Source organism: Branchiostoma lanceolatum, chromosome 4 (assembly GCF_035083965.1).
Source record: "Branchiostoma lanceolatum isolate klBraLanc5 chromosome 4, klBraLanc5.hap2, whole genome shotgun sequence".
NCBI lineage: Eukaryota > Metazoa > Chordata > Leptocardii > Amphioxiformes > Branchiostomatidae > Branchiostoma > Branchiostoma lanceolatum.
In genome coordinates, this window is record NC_089725.1 from 4,480,164 (window position 1) to 4,503,461 (window position 23,298).

The 23,298-nt window shown below is 42.7% G+C and overlaps 1 protein-coding gene and 1 long non-coding RNA gene across 6 annotated transcripts in view; one reads left to right on the top strand and one right to left on the bottom strand.

Annotated features, from left to right (window-relative positions):
- Positions 1–9,920: 9,920 nt before the first annotated feature.
- The window catches only part of LOC136432287 (CLK4-associating serine/arginine rich protein-like), a 47,632-nt gene continuing 34,254 nt past the window's right edge, over positions 9,921–23,298 (bottom strand). For 2 of the 5 annotated variants that reach the window (XM_066423448.1, XM_066423449.1), the window contains exons 11-20: positions 22,187–22,228; positions 21,645–21,842; positions 20,760–21,242; positions 20,543–20,585; positions 17,663–17,723; positions 15,969–16,027; positions 13,879–13,925; positions 13,403–13,482; positions 12,987–13,026; positions 9,921–11,962 (exon numbers count right to left, since the gene is read on the bottom strand). In XM_066423448.1, coding sequence (XP_066279545.1) covers positions 11,905–11,962; positions 12,987–13,026; positions 13,403–13,482; positions 13,879–13,925; positions 15,969–16,027; positions 17,663–17,723; positions 20,543–20,585; positions 20,760–21,242; positions 21,645–21,842; positions 22,187–22,228 — 1,111 coding nt within the window. In that variant the 3' untranslated portion in view covers positions 9,921–11,904. Of the gene's footprint in view, positions 11,963–12,986; positions 13,027–13,402; positions 13,483–13,878; positions 13,926–15,968; positions 16,028–17,662; positions 17,724–20,538; positions 20,586–20,759; positions 21,243–21,644; positions 21,843–22,186; positions 22,229–23,298 lie in introns of those variants that run through there. The other 3 variants (XM_066423450.1, XM_066423452.1, XM_066423451.1) reach the window with 3 other exon arrangements.
- LOC136432288 (uncharacterized) lies at positions 11,901–12,787 on the top strand. The gene is made up of 2 exons (XR_010755496.1): positions 11,901–12,013; positions 12,153–12,787. It is a non-coding gene; the product is annotated as an uncharacterized lncRNA (long non-coding RNA).

Here is a 23,298-nt window from a genome sequence, read left to right on the forward strand (position 1 = left end):
TTGTTTTTGGTTTGTCTGTGTTATTGCAGTTATATATTATCCAAATGCTAGTCACGTTCACCTTAGAGACAGGACTTGATCAATGGGCAAGATTAATGATGGACATGACATTGATTAATGAACTACAATTAAACAAGACATACGGAGTCATGAGATCTCGGAACTCTTGTTTTTAGTTGTGATGTATCTAAGGTCCAGGTGGGACATCGTGGTTCTAGGGTTCCAAATGACAAATGAATAAACTCTACAGCTTCATTATCAATTTGGGACAAATTTACATAAATCTAGAGACCTACAAGTTTGAGGAATAGGTCAATGAAATAAAATTCTACTACAGCTAGAAATACTCTTATATGAATTGATGAAATAAACCTACATTGCAAAACTTTATAACTGCATACTGTACATGTATCCCTATGGCAGAAGCAGTAACACAACCTGCTACTTTGACATACGGATTCTGTGCATCCAGAGGAAGAGGGTTTGATCCCCAGCTCATTGTGAGGGACTGCATTCGTAATTTTGGTTGGTGAAGATCATGTACAGCCAAAAGCCTAAAGATAGTATATATGACTGTTTTAAGGGTTAGCCTCAAGCATCAAACCTCAAGTTCTGCACATAAAAGAACCCATAACTCTTATGATCTTATCCAAGGGGAGACCCAGTGTACATGGCTAAAAACATGAGACATGGGGGCAACGCAAGTGACTTGTAGCAATCAAAAAAGCATCATGCTTCTTCTTCAGTCCTTCCGCTTTACCTCATATATGTACAGTATATGTATAGGCTGAGGTATCTTTTGTAAGCAACGGTTGTCATAGCAAAATGATATGGATTTTCAAGGCTAAGTGCTTTTCTCCAAGTTTGAGGTCAGTTTGACAAGTACTACTAACACTAGTATGTTATGCTGCTTATTTTTCATTTTGGACATATCTGCATGAATTTGCATAAAAGCCAGAAGAACCATTTACCTGATTTGGCCTTCGTAAAAATAATAAAAGTACATCAAACTATCATATCATGGTACTGGACTAATACTAGATTTTTTCACTATGACAGTATTTTGGTTTCTCCTCCTAGGCTACAAAATAGGCATTAGCCAAGAAAATAATTATCACATTATAGCGTTGATGCAAGTTCTAGAAAACACTAGGAAGGACTAGAAATATCCAATATTAGTCACCACTGGACACATATGAATTACTTAAAAGCATCATTCTAGTTAAGATGTCCAAATGATATGAAACAGCAAAAACTGCAAGCTTGTCTCCAACAGTGTCTCAAGCTGTGGACGCCAGCTAAGAAGGAAGCAGCATCTCTAACAGCTTGTTGGATTCCGAAAACGTATTTCGCTGGGGCTTAGAAGGAGTCCTAATTGCTGCCTTGGGGTACCGTCGCCAATTACATCACCTTCTAATGAAGCAGAAATAGGTTTAGCTGGGAGTGGGGATTACCGGATTATGGGGCGTAATACAAGTTTACGGCGGTGTCCCCTCGGAGTTAACGTCTCTGGCCACTGGCTGGCAAAGGAGGGAGTTTAATGTGAAGAAGACGACGTTAGTAGAGAGTTAATGGTCTCAGGGGACTCATGGTCAAGGTTGGAGGATGGCTTGGGGTTAAAGGTTGCACCAATGTTGCTTGTTACATCTGGGTTTTACAACATATAACTTTGTTTGGGAGTAATTTTGCAGGCTAATGTAGTAGTAGCAGAGGAGGAGATAGTAATGGTGTCCGTGGGGGGGTGCACGCGGGGTCAGCGCTAAACCACCTCCGTGGCCATGTAGCTTAGAGCGGGGATTAAAGGATCCACAGACGTTACAACTTTTATGGTCGCGTCTCCTGGTGATATTGCGTGGACTTGCTGGCGGGTTGCGATACGGGAGCTCTCGGCAGAAGGGAGGATTGTCTACGGTGACCCCTATTGGGATCCGACAATGCCTGACAAGCATGTAACAACGGATTAAGTCTTCTTAAATGTCATTGCACAAGGAAGTCTTAAGAAAGAGCGAAGTTGAATCCACACGTCTTGACAGGGTCAGACCAAAGGAACCTGTGCTGGAGCTAAGATAAGACGTCCATAAGCCTTTGCTCCGAGGCAGGAATTTCTTACAACTAGAAGATACGGGGAGACCTTTGTGAGGGCCGTGTAGCCAACTTCCCAGACATACCTGTTGGTGGAGGACTTAACTTCAATCAAAAACAGGAGACTTTGAGAGGGAAAGGGCCATTCGGGGAAGAGGCGGGTCGTATATAACATTCTTAGAGAACAAAAGGCAAATGTAGTGTGAAACGAACATGTCAGGGGATAATTAGTGGTGAAATCTAATTTCATTTAAAATTCTGGATCGTTTGGGGTAATTTGAATGAATGTTGTTATTTTTTTTACTTCCGAATCTTTCGATAAATAATATGCAAATAAGCCAGATTCTACGCGTTTTGCATTTTCGTCGTGTATCAATAATGGAAATGTGACAAAATGATGGGAATATGTTGAAAACAAGTTGCAAATATGTTACAAATATGAATCTGAATGTAGATTTTTCAAATTCTTAATATTTGTATCCTCTTTGCCCACTAAATTCTACAATATGTCCCTTTAAATTCCCTAAAAGCTGTATTGTGATTTTTGGCATATGCTTTTCAGCCATGTCAGTATTGAATGTCAATTTGCAGCAGATTGTGAGAAATGTGAACTCTCAAACCTGGACCCTTAGACTACCAAGGACTTGGGGTGTGCACTGTTAACCCTTTCTCTGCTAAGGTAGCTTTGTGAGACTAAATTTGTATTGGTTATAGGGTTAAGCAGCAGGAAAAGGTTCATGACTGAAATAGTTATGTACCCTAATTTCTCTGTTTTGCATATTAGGCCATACTGATTTGATTGCATGGATGACATCCCCTGGGCACCCCAAAACTGATGCGAGCATGCAAAGAAAGATAGTTTGGCAAAGTTGCCTTCATTATGAAATCTAAATTGTGAGGAGGGTTGAGCAAAATGACTGAAGACAGAGAACTTGGAGTGGCAAGCAATAATTTTATTTTCGTTCTCTCACATCTTTGACTTTGGAATTGACTTTTCTTTTACATCCTACACAAATGTACAACATCAGTATCCGCTATTTCGTTTTCTGATATTTTTTGGCAACTTAGGCCACACCAATTCAATTTGTTGCTTCTCGGATTTTTCTGAAAAAAATCGGAGCGACAGGGCAGAAAAAAAACAAAAATTAATTTTTTGCAAATAGCCTTGGGTGAAGATAAGGGTTTATATAACATAAAGAAAAAGAGGATTAATCAAGTTTCAACTTTGTATGGCTCATTTTATGCAATGCACCCCTTTCTTTGATCTAGTACTATAATTTCAGTAACAAAATTACCTTTTGCCATGTAATATGTGGATTGATATTGAGAAATAGTTTTAATAAATGAAAAATTGTAATATGATCAATGTGACCACACCTTTTAAGTTCGTGCAAGCCTTTATAATCTATTTTGGTGGCTATCGAGTTTTACAACTGAACAGATAGTAAAATTGGGAGTTAAATTTTGTGAATGGGAATTTTTTTTTTCAAAAATGGGAAAAACAGGACAGGCTATTCCGAGAAGCAACAAAATAAATTGGCCTAGTGGCCTAATGGCATATATTTGCCATTTTGCAGCTTCTTTATATGACTTACAATATGGTCGCAAACTTTATTGTGTGCAAACAGACGAAAATCGATGCATGTGTGGATGTCATTTAAATAATCAAGTCCGCATAGCCTTAGTCAAGTGCCAAACTGCCACCTATACCAATTTCTCAATTTGAACAAAGTAACTATCTAATTGTTTTATGGCCTTTTAATCCATGTACATGTAGCTCACCAGAAATCACCTTAATGCATGAAATTAAATGTGTCCAAGTAGAAATGTATCTATTTGCATATTTGTGACTTCCTAAGTGCCATTGAAACTGATCATGCACTGGAATTGAAATGAGGTATTGACCCAAATTTGGTTCTGAGAGCATCTAGTCCATTCAGTTTGGCAGAAAGTTGCCATGTTTAAGTGTATTTCCTCAGACATGCATGATCATAATTGTTCTAAATCTAAAAATAAAAAGATAAAAACCCAGATTATGCATTACAATTACATGCAATTGGACATTGACCTTAATTTCTAGAAACTACTTAAGGTAATTATTTATTTTTGGTCTACACAATTTCTATTTTTGGTCCTTGACAACAGTGATCTGTTTCGTAAACTCCAAAAATGCCTGCCATATTTCCGTTATTTGATGGCAGCATTCATGAAACCATGCAAAGTTGTGTTCTCATAAAGCAAAGAAATAATTACAAATAGGCCTATACAATTATATTAAGTCTCTTGCCACTTAGTTTTATCATGTTGAGGGTACGACCAGAAATTAATTCATAGCCACAGGATGTTTTTGTAAAAAAAATATTGGTAATCGTGGTTTACTAAAGGGTCATAGAGGTCCATGTGCACACCTGTCAAGATATGCCCCCTGTGGATTAGGAGCCATACATATAGGAGGTGGGGGTGATGACAGATAATGTCAAAGTTGTGCCTCACAGGTAGACACAAAGAGAATTTTGCCAATCTTTCTACAGGGGTCCCAACCTTTTAATCAGGGGTGTTCTAGGAAAATCTGCCTTGTGGGTGACATGAGCTGTCAAGCCTCTCCTGTGCCAGACAGAGTAAAAATATGAGTTGCGGCTAGCCTGTGTTTACACAAGCTCTCGGCAGGAGGTTACTGACACCTGGCGGTTACAGAACCTGATGGCCGCTAGGAGCGCGATTTGTCAGGCTAGAGTTGTGGCCATGTAGAAGAGAAAAAGGGGTTCATCCTGAACTGAGGTGAAGCATGGTACATCTTCCAGTACCTAGAGGTAGTGCAATGTGGCTTCGCTACGGCTCACATTTTGGGCCAAGCACACCGGGTCACCCCTACTCTTCTCAATAAGTGTGTTGGGTTCTTTTACATGCAGAGGTTTGATGCTTGAGGTTATATATTAGACCTTAAAACTCCCTCATGCCCAGGCCACCAGCTTTTACGCCACCCTCCGGAAGGACGATCTCAATGAAAAATCATTTGACTTGGACATGCTATGGTCTTGATTACCTTCGCCGAGAAGGTTATGCATAGGGTAGCGTTTGTGTGTATGTATGTAATGTACAGCATAACTCGAGAAGGCCTGCATGGATTGTCTTGATATTTGGTAGGTGGGTAGGTCTTGATGAGACTAGGAAATTATTAGATTTTGGGTCACCTAGCGGCGATTACCTTCGCCGAGAAGGTTATGCATAGGGTAGCGTTTGTGTGTATGTATGTAATGTACAGCATAACTCGAGAAGGCCTGCATGGATTGTCTTGATATTTGGTAGGTGGGTAGGTCTTGATGAGACTAGGAAATGATTAGATTTTGGGTCACCTAGCGGCTTGTTACGGTTCTGCAGCGGAACTTCCTGTTTCAATATCTCGTGTTCTGGACAAGCTATGGAACTGATTTTTGAGTGGTAGATAGCTCTTTGGACAGAGAGTAAGTGGTATAGGTTTTGGCCCCCTAGCGGCTTTTTTGGAACTGCAGGAGCAGGTTTTGGTTCAGACTTTGAAAGGGAATAACTCAAGAAGGGCTTGACGAATGGTTATAATTTTTGGTAAGTAGATAGCTTGAGTGATGATGTACATGATTAGATACTTATTATGCAAATCAGTATCTAATTTGCATAATTAATGAGGAAAGTTTATACATCGGCCAAATTCCACGACAGGACTCTCAAACATGTGACATATGTAACTGAAGAAGAGAGAAATATTAATAGATATCAATTATGCAAATGAACACCTAATTTGCATAATTAATGAGAAAATACTATAACTCAAGATGGGCTTGATGGATGGTAATGATTTTTGGTATGTAGATAGCTTACGTAATGCTTTGTATGATTGGACGATAATTATGCAAATCAGATTTTAATTTGCATAATTAGACAACTTTAAAAACCCGCTGTATTCCATGATATGACTATTGACATATGTGACATTTGTTACTGAGGAATTTTGATAGATGAAAAATATGCAAATGTAGGCCTAATTTGCATAATTAATGAGAAACTACTATAAAACCATAAAATAAAATGAAAATGAAATGAGGTAAAGGATGGCAATTTCATACTTGTGTCATTTGGAAGTTATGTGAATGTGAACATTGTTGAATCAAATTATGGTAATAAGGACCCCATTTGCATAATTCATGATAAATGTTACTTTGTTAGCATAACCTTCTTTGTTACGCTCATACTTTTGTTTTTTGGGTGAAGAAGATCAACTGGTATGATTTATAATTGATGACAAACACCCCTGATATGTCAGTCATAAAGGTTAAAATCATATGGCGAAGGTATGAGGTCGTGGAACTCTAGTTCAGTTTTTTTTGTGGAAGATAGCTTTAGATGTATGTATGGAAGGAATGGTACAGGTTTCGTCCTTCTAGCAGCTTGTTCTGGAATTGCAGGGCGTTTTTGTTGAAATCTTCCAAGGATAACTGAACAAAGGAACAACAGATCCATGATATTTAATATGCAGGTTGTTTAGACACAAAGATGTACACAATGAGATGCAAATTGTGACCTAATTTGCATAATTATTAAGGAAATTCTATAATTAGTGTTTTGTACCTTGGGACTCAAATACATGTAACATGTGTTTTATGGCAAGACTGGTCGAACATTGATAGATAACAATTATACAAACAAATTCCTTATTTGCATAATTAATGAAAAAGTGCATGATTCATCTTAAGTGGTAAATGATTGAACTGTCAACATTATGACCTTTGTAAGTTAGTTAAAGGTGTACAGAGCCAAGCATAGATCTTATTGAAGTCATTGGTATAATCAGAGTAATTCATGGAGATATGCGATCTCAGAACTCCAACTTGTTTAATTAGTTTTGGGGGAGAGGGTCGGTAGTCTACTCCATGTACATGTAGTGCACTTGACAAAGTGGGCTAGCAGACTGCTTTCATTCTACACCCTTTAGAGGTTTACAATGACCATGGAAAACTAAGAAACTGAACCTTCTTGAAGTTCTTCCTACTTTTGAAACCAGAAGATGTTTTTCCGTCTCCTTGGTTAAACGTTACTCCTTCCTGACAGAATAGACCACCCAACTGTCCATCAACATTTGCAGTTCAACCAATGAGAGAGCGGATGGAGGTCTGCCCAATTTTTTTGACAGATACACCATCCTGGCTGTCCATCAAAATTTGCAGTTCATCCAACAGTAAAGTGAATGGAGGTCTGACCAATATTTTGCAACGTTTTTATTATCTATTTGCAGTTTGAAGTGGGAGTGGATATGGGATTAGTTTATTGAATCATTATATATACTCTTTGTTTTTTACATACTTTTGAAATAAGAGGTGGAATCTGACAACCAAGAGAAAAATGATACGGCCATGTCATCTGTGAGTCCGTGGTGACATGTATGACATGTAGAGAGGAGTCTTCATCAGGACAACGATGTACCGTTGTAACGGTTGTAGGTCGGATAGGTGATAGCAGAAGAAAATGGGTCACACAACCCATTAGGGGGCAACAACTGAGTGCGACATATAGTTTTGTTGCACATTTACCCACTAGAGTCGGGATGCCAAATGAAATGGACGTGACACCGCCCGAGAAAAGCCATCAAGTTGATTAGAAGGAGCTGACTGGTGATAAGACGTCGTGTGCCTTTTTTTGGGGGGAGATTTAGGAGCAGAGTGGTGTGTGGAGAGGGCAGGCTTGAGGTGGATGGTGGGCCACAGCAAGGAAGTTTTATGGATGACAATTTGTTCCTCTCTGGCGATGGTTCAAATGACAAGAAAGTACGGAAAATGGGAAGATATGTTGTGTGGTAGCCGTGAGTAATTTGCTCTTGCGGAAGTGACACTAGTGAGGTAGCCATGAGTGTAGTTGTAGAAGTGAAACTTCAAACTGTAGTTAGGTATATAGTTGCAGAAGTGACGTCACTAATGTGGCAGTCTTGAGTGTAGTTGTAGGATTGGTCATCATCATCATGGATTTATTGATATTGGTATCAATAAGCTCGAGTGTAGTCACTGTTGTAATGATACTAGGCTACCACACTAGTGTCACTTTCTGCACTTCTTGAATACAATAATAAGTTTATTGCAAATTCCTGCCCGAAGGCTAATTGCAAATAACATGTTTTGTGGCTTTAATTCTTGTTACAGCGTTCATGGTCTCAACTTAAATCGGACATCCTGTTATTTTTGTGGGCCATCTTTTTTTAAACATTCTAGCATTATATCAAGTCTGCAGAGGATGTCATCCATTAAATTTACTTGCTGTGGCCTTACCCTTGGATACCATCAATTTTACACTCATACCGGGTCACACCAACTCCGCGAGGGAGGTTATTATTCGTTGCCCATGTCGTCCAAAATATCAACATAAGGCATCTGAAATGCTTTTTCCATGATCAGTAAATAAAGGCAATGTATTGCAACAAAAAACACAGTCCCATCCATGTTCTTGCATATCAATAAAAATAAAAGATTGACACAACGATTGATTAAATGTTTTTTTTTTGCTAGGAAACATTTCAGATGTTAACATTGATCTGGCAAACACAAATGTTCTCCCCCCACCAACACTACAATGGAATCATCCAGACTGAGTCATCGTCCAAATATGTATCATGAGATATTCGGAGAGTCTTGTGCTTTTTATTGCCTTTGATTTATAATGTAGAGTGAAGTATGTTCGATGTCTGCGTGTTGTCATCTGAAGAATTAAAGAATCTGTGTACTGAATGTTTTCTATTGATCTGTTAATATGGGCAAGTCCATCTTAGAATCTAAGAAGGTAAAGTTTTTATGTCAGCATGAATTTTGACTCCCTTATTTCAAGTGCATTCGTTCGTTCAGACTCTTGTAGTGCCAAGTCACACATAGGGCGGCAAGTTTCCTTACTGTTCAGTAGCAGGGTATATTTTTAGGGGAGGGGTTGCTAGCCCTTCCCTTTATCCTGCTCGAGGCACCTCCTCAAACACGGGACCCCCATTTTACGTCCTTTCCTTAGACAGGTGCAGCCCAAACCCGAGATTCCCTGACCCAGGATTGAACCGGGTCTCCCATTTACCAACTAATTGAAACCAAAAGGTAAGCTGTGAGGCTGCTACTAGTTGAGCTGTAAGGACATCCCTAATAACTATGTTAGTTGAAGTATTAGTTCTGTTATATATTAAATAGGGTTTACACCAACAATAATTAGTTAATGGGGTGGTCGTGACAAAGTAAACAAACATTCTGCAGGGACGATCACAGAAGAGTGGAATTTTTTTTTTCCAAAATTTCTAATCTAAAAGTTTAGAGTTCCACACAAACAAGGCAGAGGGAAAATGTGCATGGTTGAACTGTGAAAAGAAACATGACAAGTCTAGTCTATGACTTTCTACACCCACACATCATCAACTTTTGTCCTTGAGACATATATCTCCATCTAACAAGTAAGGATTTCTACTCTTTTTGATTTCTTCTGACTCTACTGTTACCACCAATCCCCTCTGTGCTTCCAAACTGAAATATCTCCTATAAAAGAAGGTCCCGGGCTAAGATTTCTATTCATCGGTGGGCCATTTTTGTTAACACTCTTGAAATTACTTTCTTTAAGTTAGGGATTCTGAAGGACATGCTCGGTAAAGTTACGAGTCCTTTTTATGATGACAACTGCAGGCAAAATGGCTATAAACCACCACTCCCCTATTCTCTCCAAGTTTTTAATATCGTCATTAGAAATCTTCAACCACAAATCTCATTTATTTCTGAAATCAGGACGGACCGATCTTGATGCGCTTAAGACAGGTTGAATTATAGCAGAAGGAACTCATAAAGAGGACAAGCAGTCGATTCTGTAAGCATATATACATGCATTCTTTATTCCATTCCTATGTAGAAACATTTGTAACACTTCTAGACACCACCAACAGAGAGCTTCAACAGTGTCTCTTAATTTGGCAATTGCTAATTACAACTGTGCATCTTGCACTTCCCCACAAATGACGGATGCTCACAATAACAATTAACATTATTTGCTAACAATAAATGGAAGATTGCATCCTCAGAGAGCACACATACAGAGAGTTTGGAGTTTAAGTGCACGTTCTATGTGGACATTCGTAAATGCCTTTGGTGCCTTTTTACACCTTCCGGGCTTATTACCATACCTCAGGTGGCACACACCTGCGGCGCATGTTTATGGACTAACAACTAATTGGTACACAGAGTCGGTAAACAGCGTGAACTCGGCATGTGTCTATATAAAGTCGCTGTCATGTTCTGTCTCCATTTTGGTACATTATTTCCGTTTTTTGACATTTCGCAACACTGGGGTGATAATGATGTACAGGGATGACACAGACGATGAGGTGCCGGCATAATTCAGGTCCCCTGAGCTTTTCCTCCTTCTCTTTGCTATAATAGGTCCCTTCCCAAGAAGTATACAGGTTGTGAACTGAAAATTTCCCCAGTGCAATTACACAGAGTCATATGACATCAGGGCCAAAGAGACAGTCCTATTTCAGTACAATATTATGCATGTCCATTAATTTGATAGGGGGCATCCATGTTGTCCACATTCTCTGGAATAAGGACCAAGGACTATATATGTTGTCATGACTTTTTCATTTGCACACAGATTTCCTGTCCGATGCCATAGCCCCCTGCAGACTTTGTCCCTCATGTAAGGTTTCTCTGATTACAGCCCAGCCTATCTCACATACAACAGTTGCCTTTTCCAACCCACCCTAAATTGGAATGGCCCCAAATCCCAACAGAGATAGATTCCACCGAGATCAAATGTGTCAACAAAGCTATAAAAAAAAAAAACTTGCTCTCTTGTTCTCTTGTTGTTGCACAAGTTTTGATATCAATAATGGTGACACGACACCGCGGGATGCGTCTGCAGCGAGCATTAGGGACGGTCGGGAATCCCGTGTGCTTCGGAGAACATTCCCCCTTATCACATTTTCCGGTAAATGGCAGTCACAGTGAATTTGCGAAGGGACTCTCATTTTTCTGCAGGCAGCCTATTTGTCTTTACCAAGTCTTTGCCGACAGATTAGCGAAATTAAGCAGATTCATCGGGGATGTGCCAATGGAGGTACTTGTGAGATGGTGCAATCTCTGCCACATCTCACTGTGGCGACAAGCCTGCAGGCATGGATCATCTCTTGCAATATTCGAGTATCGATAAAACTTCAACATTGCAATCTTATATCTCCTGCTCAGCGCTCTGAATACCAAGCCGTCTACAGTACATGCAATTGTTCACAGTTTGGGACAAGTGTACGAAGTAAAATGTCCACTGCCTAAACATACAGACTGAGGTGGTGTGAGGAGCCTACAAATGTATGCGATTTCCATTCACTATGCGGGGCTATTTCATCACAGCCCCGCTGATCTACTTCCTAAATATCACTTCAGAGGGTCAGTGGCTATCATTTAATCCTTATAACCAATTCCTGGGAACCCGAGGGGCACTTAACTTCCACTGCCCTTGCCCGCTTATCGATTTAATTTCCGTGATAACAAAACAAATATGCCTATACAAATTGAATTCACCTCCGACGTCTCAGACTAACACCGCCTCCTCCACAACGCGGTGGCTCTTTGCGCCGAAGCCAAGTCCCGACACGTTGTCGTGCTGGCACGGTGCACGTTAAACGTTTCAAAATTCCCTCCAATTGCTAATGCCATCCATAGCACTTGACAGGTGGGATCCATCATGTCCGACTAATGTGATGTCCATCGATAACTGGTGCTTTCCTCCTTATGCTAAGTCGATGCAGTCAGCTGATGCGAGGTTCCATGCAGCAGACTCGGGGCCCAGTTCTCAGGATCGGTGGTGGTGGCGCGGGGGCGATCTCGAGCGGGAGCGCGACCTAGACCGCCTTGGAGAAAAAAACGACAATATCGTCTTAGCTAACATTGGCGATGACCAGGTAACTATATCAAAGCTCTCTATGCCGCTATTGGTACGCTCTCTAGGTCGTAAAAGTGTGTAACGGGGTCATGTGTATCTGATATGGACGTGCACTTACGATGACATGAAATAGTTTACTTCAGCCTTTATCTCCGCAGGACGAGCCTACCCCAGCCAATGAGAGGGGCAGACGCCTTTGAACCTAGGCCTTAAAGCAGACGTGCAGGGAAAATGGACCCGAAGCGGCACGAATATTTCAGCCTTTGTCGTGAGTGGGGCAGTGGTGCGACATGCGCATACGGATTATGGATTTCCGCCGGAGCGGCTGAGTGGGGGTGACATTATGTCCTGCAGCCTGTGGCCCATTTCCAACACGACCCCAACCATCCAGCCATGTGATTGGGCAGGTCTGATTTTCTCCCCGATAGAAATATTGTCATTACTCAAACCACCTGTCCAAAAATTTCCCCAAGTGTTGGGGACAGTCACTCCGACTCAGCCATGTCCCAGGCAGTAGGAATATGTCCCCACTAAACCACTTGGGAGATTACGCTCATCACTTTTCCCCTCATTTTTCCGCAGATGAAATTCCATCAACTTGCCCAGAGATTACCCAGGACGGGCCAAATTGGTGGGGAGAGGGCTCAATATCGGAAAAGCCGAGCGCCGTCCTTATCTGATTTCTGTGACGAATTCCTCATCTTGACCCGGAGGTGTTCGTGTTGTTTGCATACATATCCCTGGCATGCTTCAATTAACTATTGATGAATAAAAAATTTGGGAGGATGTGTCAGGCAGGCCACATGGTTGAGCTGCGGTCACTGCCATCTGTGCATTAGTTCTGCTAGGACACTAGCTGAATATTCAAGTGTTGGTGCAGCGGAGCATCCCAGCCACCGGGATACACCAGCACTAATTATCTGCATGCTTAACTCCAGCGTAACAAGTTCTCAATTTTATGCAGCAGTAAATAACAATATGTGCGTGTGTACCTCCTTCGAGGGGATGATCGTTCACGCTCACGCCTCCTGCCTGCAAAATAAGGAGGAGGCAGGTAAACATTAAATTATACATGCATGTCCATCTCGCAGATAGCACTCATCAGAAAATCTCCATATCAACAAGGAGAAAATTGGTTTTTGATGCATGATGGATGGAGATTATTTGGAACCTCTGATGACCATGGACATGAAAAATGTATAGGTGGATGGCTCCTTTAAACAGCCACCTTGCATATCTGCACCATAAACAAAGGCTTAATGGCATTATCGGCAATACAACAGCTGAAGGAGAACTGCAGCCAGATATATTCATGTGGGGCCCACACAGATAAACGTTGCATGCCCCCGTAGGTAGAGTTTGTATCACGGTTGGCTTTTACTCCAGATTTCACGTTAACGGCGCTAACCTTTAGGCGACCGTGATCGGGAGCGACTGCGAGAATGTCGTGACTCCTCCGCACGTTCACGCTCTCTGCGCTCTCGTTCTCTGGAGAACAAATAAACAGGAAACTGGTACCGTAACCTTATTGACATGCTTTCAGAAATCGTTAACCAAAATTCCAGAGGACTTACATTCATCACAAAAGGATGTGCAAATTACACTTAATGAAGTTTCTGTAATTACAGACGTTGGCTTGTTTTTTTGGAATGCAATGCATGAACGAATGTGAACTTCATGTAAGTAATGTTAAGCTTTTGCTGCTCTGATCGTATTACTTATTTATGGTGTGTGTGGCTGTGAGATTGTAGCGGCCGTGACAATGCAGTTTGGGACTCGCTCTATCAACTGACACCTTCCCCGGGGACATGCTGCACTGCCATTTCACAAACAAGCACTACTGCAGGCAGCACATAGATCCTGTTAAACCATGAATGTGCCCACCTTCGTCGCATCTTGCGGGCCATGTCTCGCAGTTCCTCCTCACGTTCCTGGGAACAATTAAATGGAAGGGGAAGAGAGAATATTAGGACTGCATTAACGTGTCAAAGAGCACAGAGGAGTATCCATATCTCAGACAGATATAGTTGCAGAAGTGGTGGAAGCTGCCACTGTCAGGGCTCTAAAGTAGGGCTGTATTACCGCTAATACCGCGGAGTTGACGCAAATGGGTTAGGGTCAGTCCAAATGGTTGCGTCTTTTCTGCAATCAGTGCGGGATTTTTACAAAATGCATTACGTGTGACTTTCCGGCTTTGGCCGTGAAATGAAATTCAAAATCAAGAATCCAGACTGCAGGGTTAGATTTGTGCGCATCCAGCCGGAGATTCAGCACCAAGGAGAGGACTCTCCTGAGGCCCTCAGCAGCACATGTACATCCTAACCTGACATGGGTCTTCCTCATTGGTCAGTATTTATTGTCCTCTTCGTCTGAGCAATCATACCAAAATTGGAAGCGTCCCAATTTGATACTATAACCATCAACAGGTCTCCACCACTACAACATAATTACACCTACATACATATTCAATGAACCACTTCACAGCTTCTCCCTCCGACCCTCTTGCTGCTGTCACGCCACCTCAACATTTCGGATGCAAGGACGCAAACATTACCTCCTTTGCATTTGCGCTTGCCTATTGATGGAATCTGTGAGAGCAAACATAAACCCAACCTTCCAAAGTTGACCTGACAGTGGATCCGTCCAAACTACTCTTCCCCTTAAGTAGGGTGATAAATCTTCGACTTTACTTTGGGACAGTTCGGATTCGCGAGAATCTCCTTCCAGTGCTGATTGGCTAGCGAGGAGTACAATCCTGGCAAGGGCTTGCCATTTTATGTGTGGCAAGGGGAGACGTACAAACTGGATGACTCCCCAATTTATTGGTCGCTCGTCGAGCTACTCTGTTTAATTCTCCCCTCCAGCTCAAGAGTATATTTTGGTGCGGTACTCAGAATCGTGTCAAGGTGGAACATCTACTACCACTGTCAAGTTCACTTTGCGTGGGAGCTCCTTTTTTATGCCACAATAACAATTCTTGCCTGTGAGTTTAGAGTTATTTTTATTTCTGCATCTTTCAAACTGGCTGGAAATGCTGTGACTTGTTTTACATTAGGACTGGTACTTTGGTAGGAAATGAACTTCTAGAGCTCACCATGTGTGGAACATGAACTGGTGGGCTTGTTAATACAGCTCTGAAATTCAAGCACTACATAGTCCTCACCCCAGACCAAATTTATATAGCTTACTGACTATGCATGTCAATGAGGTTGTCGCTAAACTGTACATGTTCATTCAGACGAAGGTGCTATCTATTTTCGTCAAGTTCTTGCCTCACAAATGAAATTCTAAGTGATCGTAAGGCAGCTGGCTTGGACAGGTGCCAGAACCTGCAGGAGAGTGGGCAATGCTGGAGTTCCAGCATGTTCACAACTTCTGAGGGGTAGACATTAGATTTGTCTGCAGACACCGCAGTGTAATTTTAGGTTACAAAATGCTGATAATGCCCTTGATCAAACGTTATACTTCGTGCAGGGTTTGTGTTTCCCCCCTCCCCACCCACAGTGATTGGAGTATTCCTCACATATGGCACACGTAGCAATTTCGATCAATACATATTGACTACCTTGTATCTTATTCATAGCTGACTAATCACCAGTACAATTAAACCTGTCTCTTCAAACAATACAAATTACAGTCATGATGTGAGGCCTCATTATGAAAGCAACAATTAAGTGAATCATGAAGGTGTGCATGGGTTGCAAACTTCCTCCAGTGGCTGTAAATGATAATACAGAACAAATCCCAATTGGGCAAATTCAGTTTGTATACACACAAATATATGGGGCGTATACTTGCGGATGATTATTGTTATAAAATGATTGTTGAAGTAAGAGTGATTGTAATTTGGGACTCCTGCAGAATTTCAAACCTTACACAGATTATACATCTATATGTAAAATCTGTGGGTATGTTTGACAATGCACGTTGGTTATTCTTGTTAAAATTGTGCATTTCTATCTCCCGTTGCTCACCAGGCGCTCTTGTTCCTTCTCCTCCTCTTTCTTGGCAGCAGCTTTCTTGTCGGCCTTGTCTGGGGGACACACAAAATGAGAAAAATACAATTAAAATGCAGAAAGTCATCTGGACTGTGCCGGGGAGATGAAGGGATATTGGGTAGCGCTATCTCCTTGTCACCCCAGGCTACAAATACATTTAGTTGTAACCAGGGGCAGAGGACCAGCGCGCTCTGCCGAGACTACTGTCTGTTCCTTCTAGCCATCTGTCTTTGTTACCAAGACAACGGGAGCTGCGAGTGCGCTCGCACAGATGAAAAATCTCCCAGCATGGGGTGACAGCAATTAAGCACACTGGAGATGAAATATTTGCCGAACTTCTCCATCTGACGTGCTATCCTCGGGACGGACAATTTGCATTCTGCTGTTGAACTTGGCAATCTCCCCGCAGAGGGAAAAGGTACCTTGAAATTGTCTGCATGGAAAATCTACCGGCTGTCCCCAAGGGACTGTAATGAGGCATCTCTGTGACAACATACCTGCATATCAACCACGCTAAAGGGTCCTAAATATCAACCGGGCCCCGGCTCCCTAAACAAGCCAGCAGATTCCCCGCATACTCCAAACTCGTTAACAATTTGCAGCTAATTATGGAGGCAGTTTCGGCTGCATTGTGCCCAGTTAAGGCAGAATAAGTGACGCATTTCATTCCCTGGTCTTCCCACAAACTCTGGCACACCCCCATTACGCTAGATGTGCTGCATTATGGAACAGGCAGGGCAAGGTAAATAAGAAACATCAATATCAAATCAGAGCCCAAAACAGATCAATATTGCAGCACGTTATGTGCAAGGTCAACAATGCCCGGGTTGACAGATGTAGGACAGGTCCATACTTCACACAAACTTCTGCATTTTGATGGGGCATCTTAATTCGTAACCCACCGAGGGATGCACCGTGATGACCCACAACATAAATCAAGCCATCTTTTGCCAATTAGATAGGGGCTACGCAAATATTAGGTATTTTCTCCGAAAATATCAGTGGACCTCCAAGCCACATTTCAATCAGCCCTGCTAATCCTGCACAAGCCAGGCACACTCCTGCTATAAATCAAAAATAACTGTCACTTTAGCCAGGCCAACTCTGACACCAATAAACCAGCAAACTTATGTATGTACAGTTATAGGTTCCGACAGAAATCAGCTACATGCAAGCTAGCCACTTCTACGAAAAAGATCTTGAGTGACCAAAAAACCTTTCCACCCACTATCATACTCGCCATATGACTGTTAAGAGATCTGTCATACGCAGTCATGACAGAAAAAAAGCAGAAAAGGTCTTTGTCTGTTAACAGTTCAAAAGTTTCGACTACTTTGATGTTCAAAAGAGACTTTTTGTGCTGGTCCCTCTGCACACCTGGTCTAGACAAGCTGACTTGAAAAATTGTGATCCTGCCATATATAATCCACTGGTATGTCACGAAATCACAAAGGACAAAAATCTGGGTATGCAAGAGCTACTCGGTTTGCATGGAGAGGGTCTGGTCTCACAGTAAATCAAGTTCAACCTTAATACCCAGGTAGAGATACGCATCTCATTTTTGCGAGGGGTGTAATTAAATCGGCAGTATTTGGGGCAGCTGTCCATGGTGCCAATTAGAGGCTGCGGCCTGGAACAGTGGTGCTCGTGACCTCTGACCTGTTACTTACATTGTTTGTTCAACATCTGCTGCATCCTCCTTTTCAGTCTCTCCTGGGGGGTCAACTTGGCCTGTGGTTAGAGCAGAAGAGTTAGACATGCCTTGTACCAACAAACCTTGCAATACACAATTATCCAAGTCTCCCTGCATCACTCTCTTACCCTGCACCATGTGACCATGTGGGTAGCCTTCCAAATTTACCTGCAGACAAGTTTTCTTGTGTTGTCAATTCCTAAGACTTTCACATCTAGAAAACTTAAAGAGATCTATTCATGCAGCATCAGTAATATCCCAGAGGTATTCACACTTAAGAATCAGATACGTATATCCAGGTGTTCAAGACATTCTTGAGAAGGCCTCAAAAACACCATCTTTTAGATGTGGTGGTCATAAAGATGGAACATTATTCTTTCTTCAAACCTCTTTATTCCTCTTTCTCTAGTAATGATGATATATTGAAGTGTAAGGTACAAAAAAAGTTCCAAAATCGATGGAACAGTTGTTGGTAGGATCTTTGGTAGGATCCAAAACGTTCCATTTCTTTTGCCTCCTGCCGTGATACATGAAGGGCTACCACGAGTCACATGACACATGAAATATACAACAATGCCTCCGGTGATGCCACTTGTTTCATCTTGCTCATCCTCTAAAGATGCGGGCAAATATCCTTTGAATCCGCTAAAGCATATTAAAGGCCGGCATTGTATTTTCTGAGAAGATGCGTACTAGATATCACACTGAAAGTGATGTGGTGTAAATATGTGTAAAGTATTTTCTAAATGGAACATTGCAAAGTGTTAAAAAGGTTGGCTGGTATGAGGTATAACAGGAAGGCACATCAATACATACAATCACTAACTTGACTCTTTTACGTTGAGTTACTTTGGCCCATGTTGTCCTGATATGTATAACACATCAAGTTTTAATATGTAAAGCGACATGCAAAACTTCTCGATCACAAAAGTTTGGGGTTCACAGATGACTGTAGGTAGGTCAGTGTCCCAAATGAGACGATGGACTGCCATTAACAAGCCAAATCATGACAGGTGCTTTCCGGGCTGGTTTAACGGCTTGACGGATGCATTTCTCAAAAGGGAGAGTGTGGGGTCGGCAGCCATCATGGAATGATCTATGCTGGGTCATCCCAAACAAACAGGGGAGCAGCAAACATACATCTCTGTGACTACAAAGAGCGCGACAAGGATCAATACAATATCAGACCTTTCTGTTCCCTCCCTGTGTAATTAATTGAATAGATATGGCACTTTTACAACCTCGAGGAAGCAGTGGCGGCCCCCCAGTCTCATTTCTGATTGCACATTACGGTATAAATTTCAATTAGTTCCTCTTTGTTTTGCTTGGTAGACACCAAGTTTTGAGTTATGACCAGCAGGAGTTGTTGCCGGAGGCTAGACTCTACAAAACAAAGCCTAGGCTCCAGCCTAATCTGCATAGATGAATAATTCTGGCGAGTCCAGGCTTATTGGACTAGTAAAGTAATGTCACATTGAAGAAAAATAGCGGAGCAAAAGGTGAAGCTCTATCCCATCTACCATGAAGCCCCATAAGGGTATCATTTCCAACCTTGGCATCCAAGCCAACCACAGGGAAACCCCAGAAAATTAAAGACCCCTCTTGTGTCGGATTATGTGCCATTCAGGAGGGTTTTCATTTCCTAATGCTGTGGTATTAGCTTTCCTGAGTTGCCGTGAGGGCCAGATCTCCCACCTTTGCGGTTCATGACTTAAGCACCTTTCTCCGACAGGACTTATTACCAAAACCTTTAGTGCAGGTGGGGACACAGGTGTCAGATGGAAGCGGTGCAGCCGAACGCCGTGATCTGATATCCCCGGTCCTGCACGTGTAAGATACTGTTTCACCCACTGGCTACCATTCCCCGGGGGCACGCCAAACTTTTATCTACAGCGGGCAGAGCAGATCCCATCTACGTGAAGTACACAGGTGTCACCGCCTGGATCGCAGAAGATAAAAAAAACCCAAGGACATTCTTACCCCCCCAACCATCCTAATGCACTTTACAATGCTTCTGAAATGCTAGCACATCTACTTGGAGCCACCAAGCATGAAATATGTCTGCTTGAAAAAAAAGCCCCACACAGGAATTTATGGCATCCAGCCGCATCTGTGATATCGTTATTATTCACCAATTAAGGACTGGTAATTAGCAGCTGCCCTCCTCGCGCTAGGGTCAACTGTTTCGACTGCAACTCCGAAACAGCAACGGTAGATAAAATTTACTTGCGCACGCGAGACTGCATGCATATGGGAGGTACACAGGGGAGAGGAGAATTAATACACATAATTCCTTATAGTATGGTGTGCATTTTCTTCCCTCTCATGTGATCAGATTAGCATCTTTGTGTTTCATGCAGAAGTTGGTCCCTTCTTTGCACAAGCTCTGAATTTGCACAGTCGTTTATTGGCAATCGGCAACCTTTGTGTACATCACCCTGGGCGGTAGAGACGGAATTGGCAAAAAGGGGGATTCATAAAACGGTCATTAGGGCCAAATTACAAACACATTCTGACTCAGGCACGGCTTGTTTGTCTGCCGAATATCAACTTCTTAAAGGTGAGCAGTAAATGTTCTTAGGGGAGCGAATCAAAATACCGGCACAGGTCACCAGGTAGCATTCACATTTTGAAAAGTGCACGTTAGCGACAAAATGGGTAATGCAGATTCCACCACCTTACGGAGGTCTGGCACGTCCTGCATATTTATAGGTGCGCTCATCCCGCCTGACTTGGGTAATTTACAGTGCCAAGTTCAAGCCGGTGAGGACGCACATGAAATTACAATGAGCTAAGAAGTTACAGTTCACAGTTGATGTGAGCAATAAGCAAGAAAATGTCAATGATTCTTACTGACTTTCAGGGCCTCTGTTGCTTTACCAGCTTGTGGGGTGTCAGGCCTACAGAGACAGAAAGAGACATCGCAGCAAAATGAGAACCAAATTATTCCGTATGCCATCAGCCATATGTAGCTGTCACACCCACAGTAGTGGTGATTTTACAATCTTAGAAGGGAAATGCAAACGGATAGAAAGATAGACAGCTGTTAATGGCAGCTATTTTCTATTACTCACTTAGTAGTTTTTGCCTCAAGCTCCCTTTTTTCACTGCTGCTCTTTGCGCGATCGTGGCTTCGACTTCGTGTGCGCGATTTTCGATGGGCTGGAGAATTAGTCCGGCTCCGGCGACGGCCACGGTCTCTTGATGCCGACCTTGATCTTGACCTGCGGCGGCTGTAAGACGTCGACCTCCTTCTGTCTCGAGATCGCGATCTGCTCTTCGACCTGCCGTGGTACATCCGAGACACATCTTTGTACCGTCCTCCTCGTTCATGTGACCTTTCTTGGGTGCGTCTCTGCCTGTGTCGGTCCCTAGATCCCGATCGCGAATACCTACTCTGGTCTCTGGAGCCCCGGCCGTGCCTTGAGTGGTGTCTGTCGTAGGAGTGAGATCTGGAGTGAGATCTGGACCTTGACCGGGATGATGACCTGGAAGATGAGCTGGACGAGCTCCTCGATCTGGAACTGCTACTCCGCCGTCTGTGTTTCTTCTCAGAACTGCCGGGGGGAAATAAACACAGGATTATTATCAGCCATTAGACTATTTGCACACTCACAAACACATCCACAACAACAATAGTGCTTGGCTGTACAGCAAAATCATTGCAGTGGTTTTCTTTACAGACTGGCCTAACCTCATAGAAGCAAAAGCATAACTCAAGTCCATGGTCCTTTCATCGCAGCCACCTACCTCTTACCTCCAGGTAATGACGACTTCTATCTTGCGCAGCGACCGAAAATTCCCCTCCCTTCCCACAGTTCAATTAAAGTCTGGACTAAAACGTTCTAATGTCCACAACCTGACTTTCCCCCTTGCCGGCATTAACCCTGAGAGCGTTACTCTGTTTGAAGTCCAGCAAATGGCAGAGTATCTGAAAGGCGAAGGACTGGTGCACCGACCGGGACTGAGCTCGAGACTGATCGGTACGAGAGGAGGATCCGTGCTGGGGAGGGTGGGCCGACGGCAGGTGAGGTCCGATGGACGCTTGCTGGGCTCGGGACGGGCTCTCCTCGCCACCGAAGCTGGTGATGAATGTGACCTGACCCTCATTCACCGGGGAGTGGGAACGCGACCGGGAGCTGGATTCCGACGACTCTCTGTTCAGCAGGGTACAAGAAAAACTCACTGATGAACCAAACGCATTGCCATGTCACAACACATGCAATAAAATTCCTGCACACACATTACGATAGCTAGGTTTGCTGACATCCAAACAGGCAAGTTGATACCAACACCCCTACCCCCCCACAACACGACATTCAACAAGAAAGGCTGAAGGCTACTCCTGGACATAACAATATATCTGATGCTGATCATAGCAAAGATTAGAATAAAAGAATTCACATGAAAACGCAATTCTACCTGTGGTAAACATCACTCATAGACAAGACTACCAACTGTGACGGACAAGAATAAAAGAAATGCGAACGGTTTCGCACACCTTCTGTAAGGCTGATACGTCGGGCTGTCTCGTCGTGCGTAACTGTGTGACAGAAAGAAATATGGTGAGTTGGGCAATCAGACATCCTACTGTGGGGTGGACTGTGCAAATTGTCCACTTACAGAAATGGTCCCAGAGGCACATGTCGGCTGATTTGGTCAGTGCTAAGCTTTAAGACGGCAGTATGCGGTTCTGTTCGACCGCCCTGTCTATTAAAGATGAACCGAAGAGCGCTCCGCATTATGCAGTACGACAGTGCTAATGTGGGTCTCCGTGTGAAGGGTGATCCCTGTAATACCCCTCCAATCTGCTAAGATGAGTAAATCCTCGAAGCGGGTCACTTGCCCGCTAACCATACTCTATGACTTGCCACCAGCCGACATTGCCTCACAGGTGCGCTCCCGTCACATACCGCTATCCCTAAAACACGACGATGTAAGCAATGTGTTATCTCTCGCAGGCCTACTTGAATTTTTCACTTGGTTTCGCCGAAAATGGGCGGTGTTAGCTTGAAGAGTTGGCGGTGCCGTTAATGGGCATCTGTATGTAGGATTCTGTAGGGTCGGTGACTCCGATTCCCCCGGGAGTGATACCCCTCCATGGAGCTAACCCATGGTGCAAAACATGCCATCAATAGATATCAACTTAATCATGCAATACAGTTTAGTAGGGGTAATGGTTGTAGCGAAAATACATAATGGATGGCTGCCAAAAGATAGCATGCCACAGCTAATAAAAAAAACATGTGATGGTATCCTCTCTTTACCACCTATGTACAGCCCCGGTTCTGTGACGTCGCAAGACGCTACCTATTCATCTATAAAAAACATGCACTTTGACAGTCAATTATAACGTAGGTATTACCCAGCAGTGGACTGTGTGACATATTACAGACACGTCCTGTCTTGGGAAGGGGCATGTTAAGTCTATCACCCGTCTGTCCTTTACAGCACACTCATTTCAACACTTAATGTTTTACACTTATTACCAAATTAACATGCAAGACTTAGATTTTGGTTAATACACATAATACAGTTACAGAAAATGAATGCTGGGTTCATGAATTTCTTCAACTCCGTGTGCGTTCTTGACAGTTGTAAGATTGATACTGA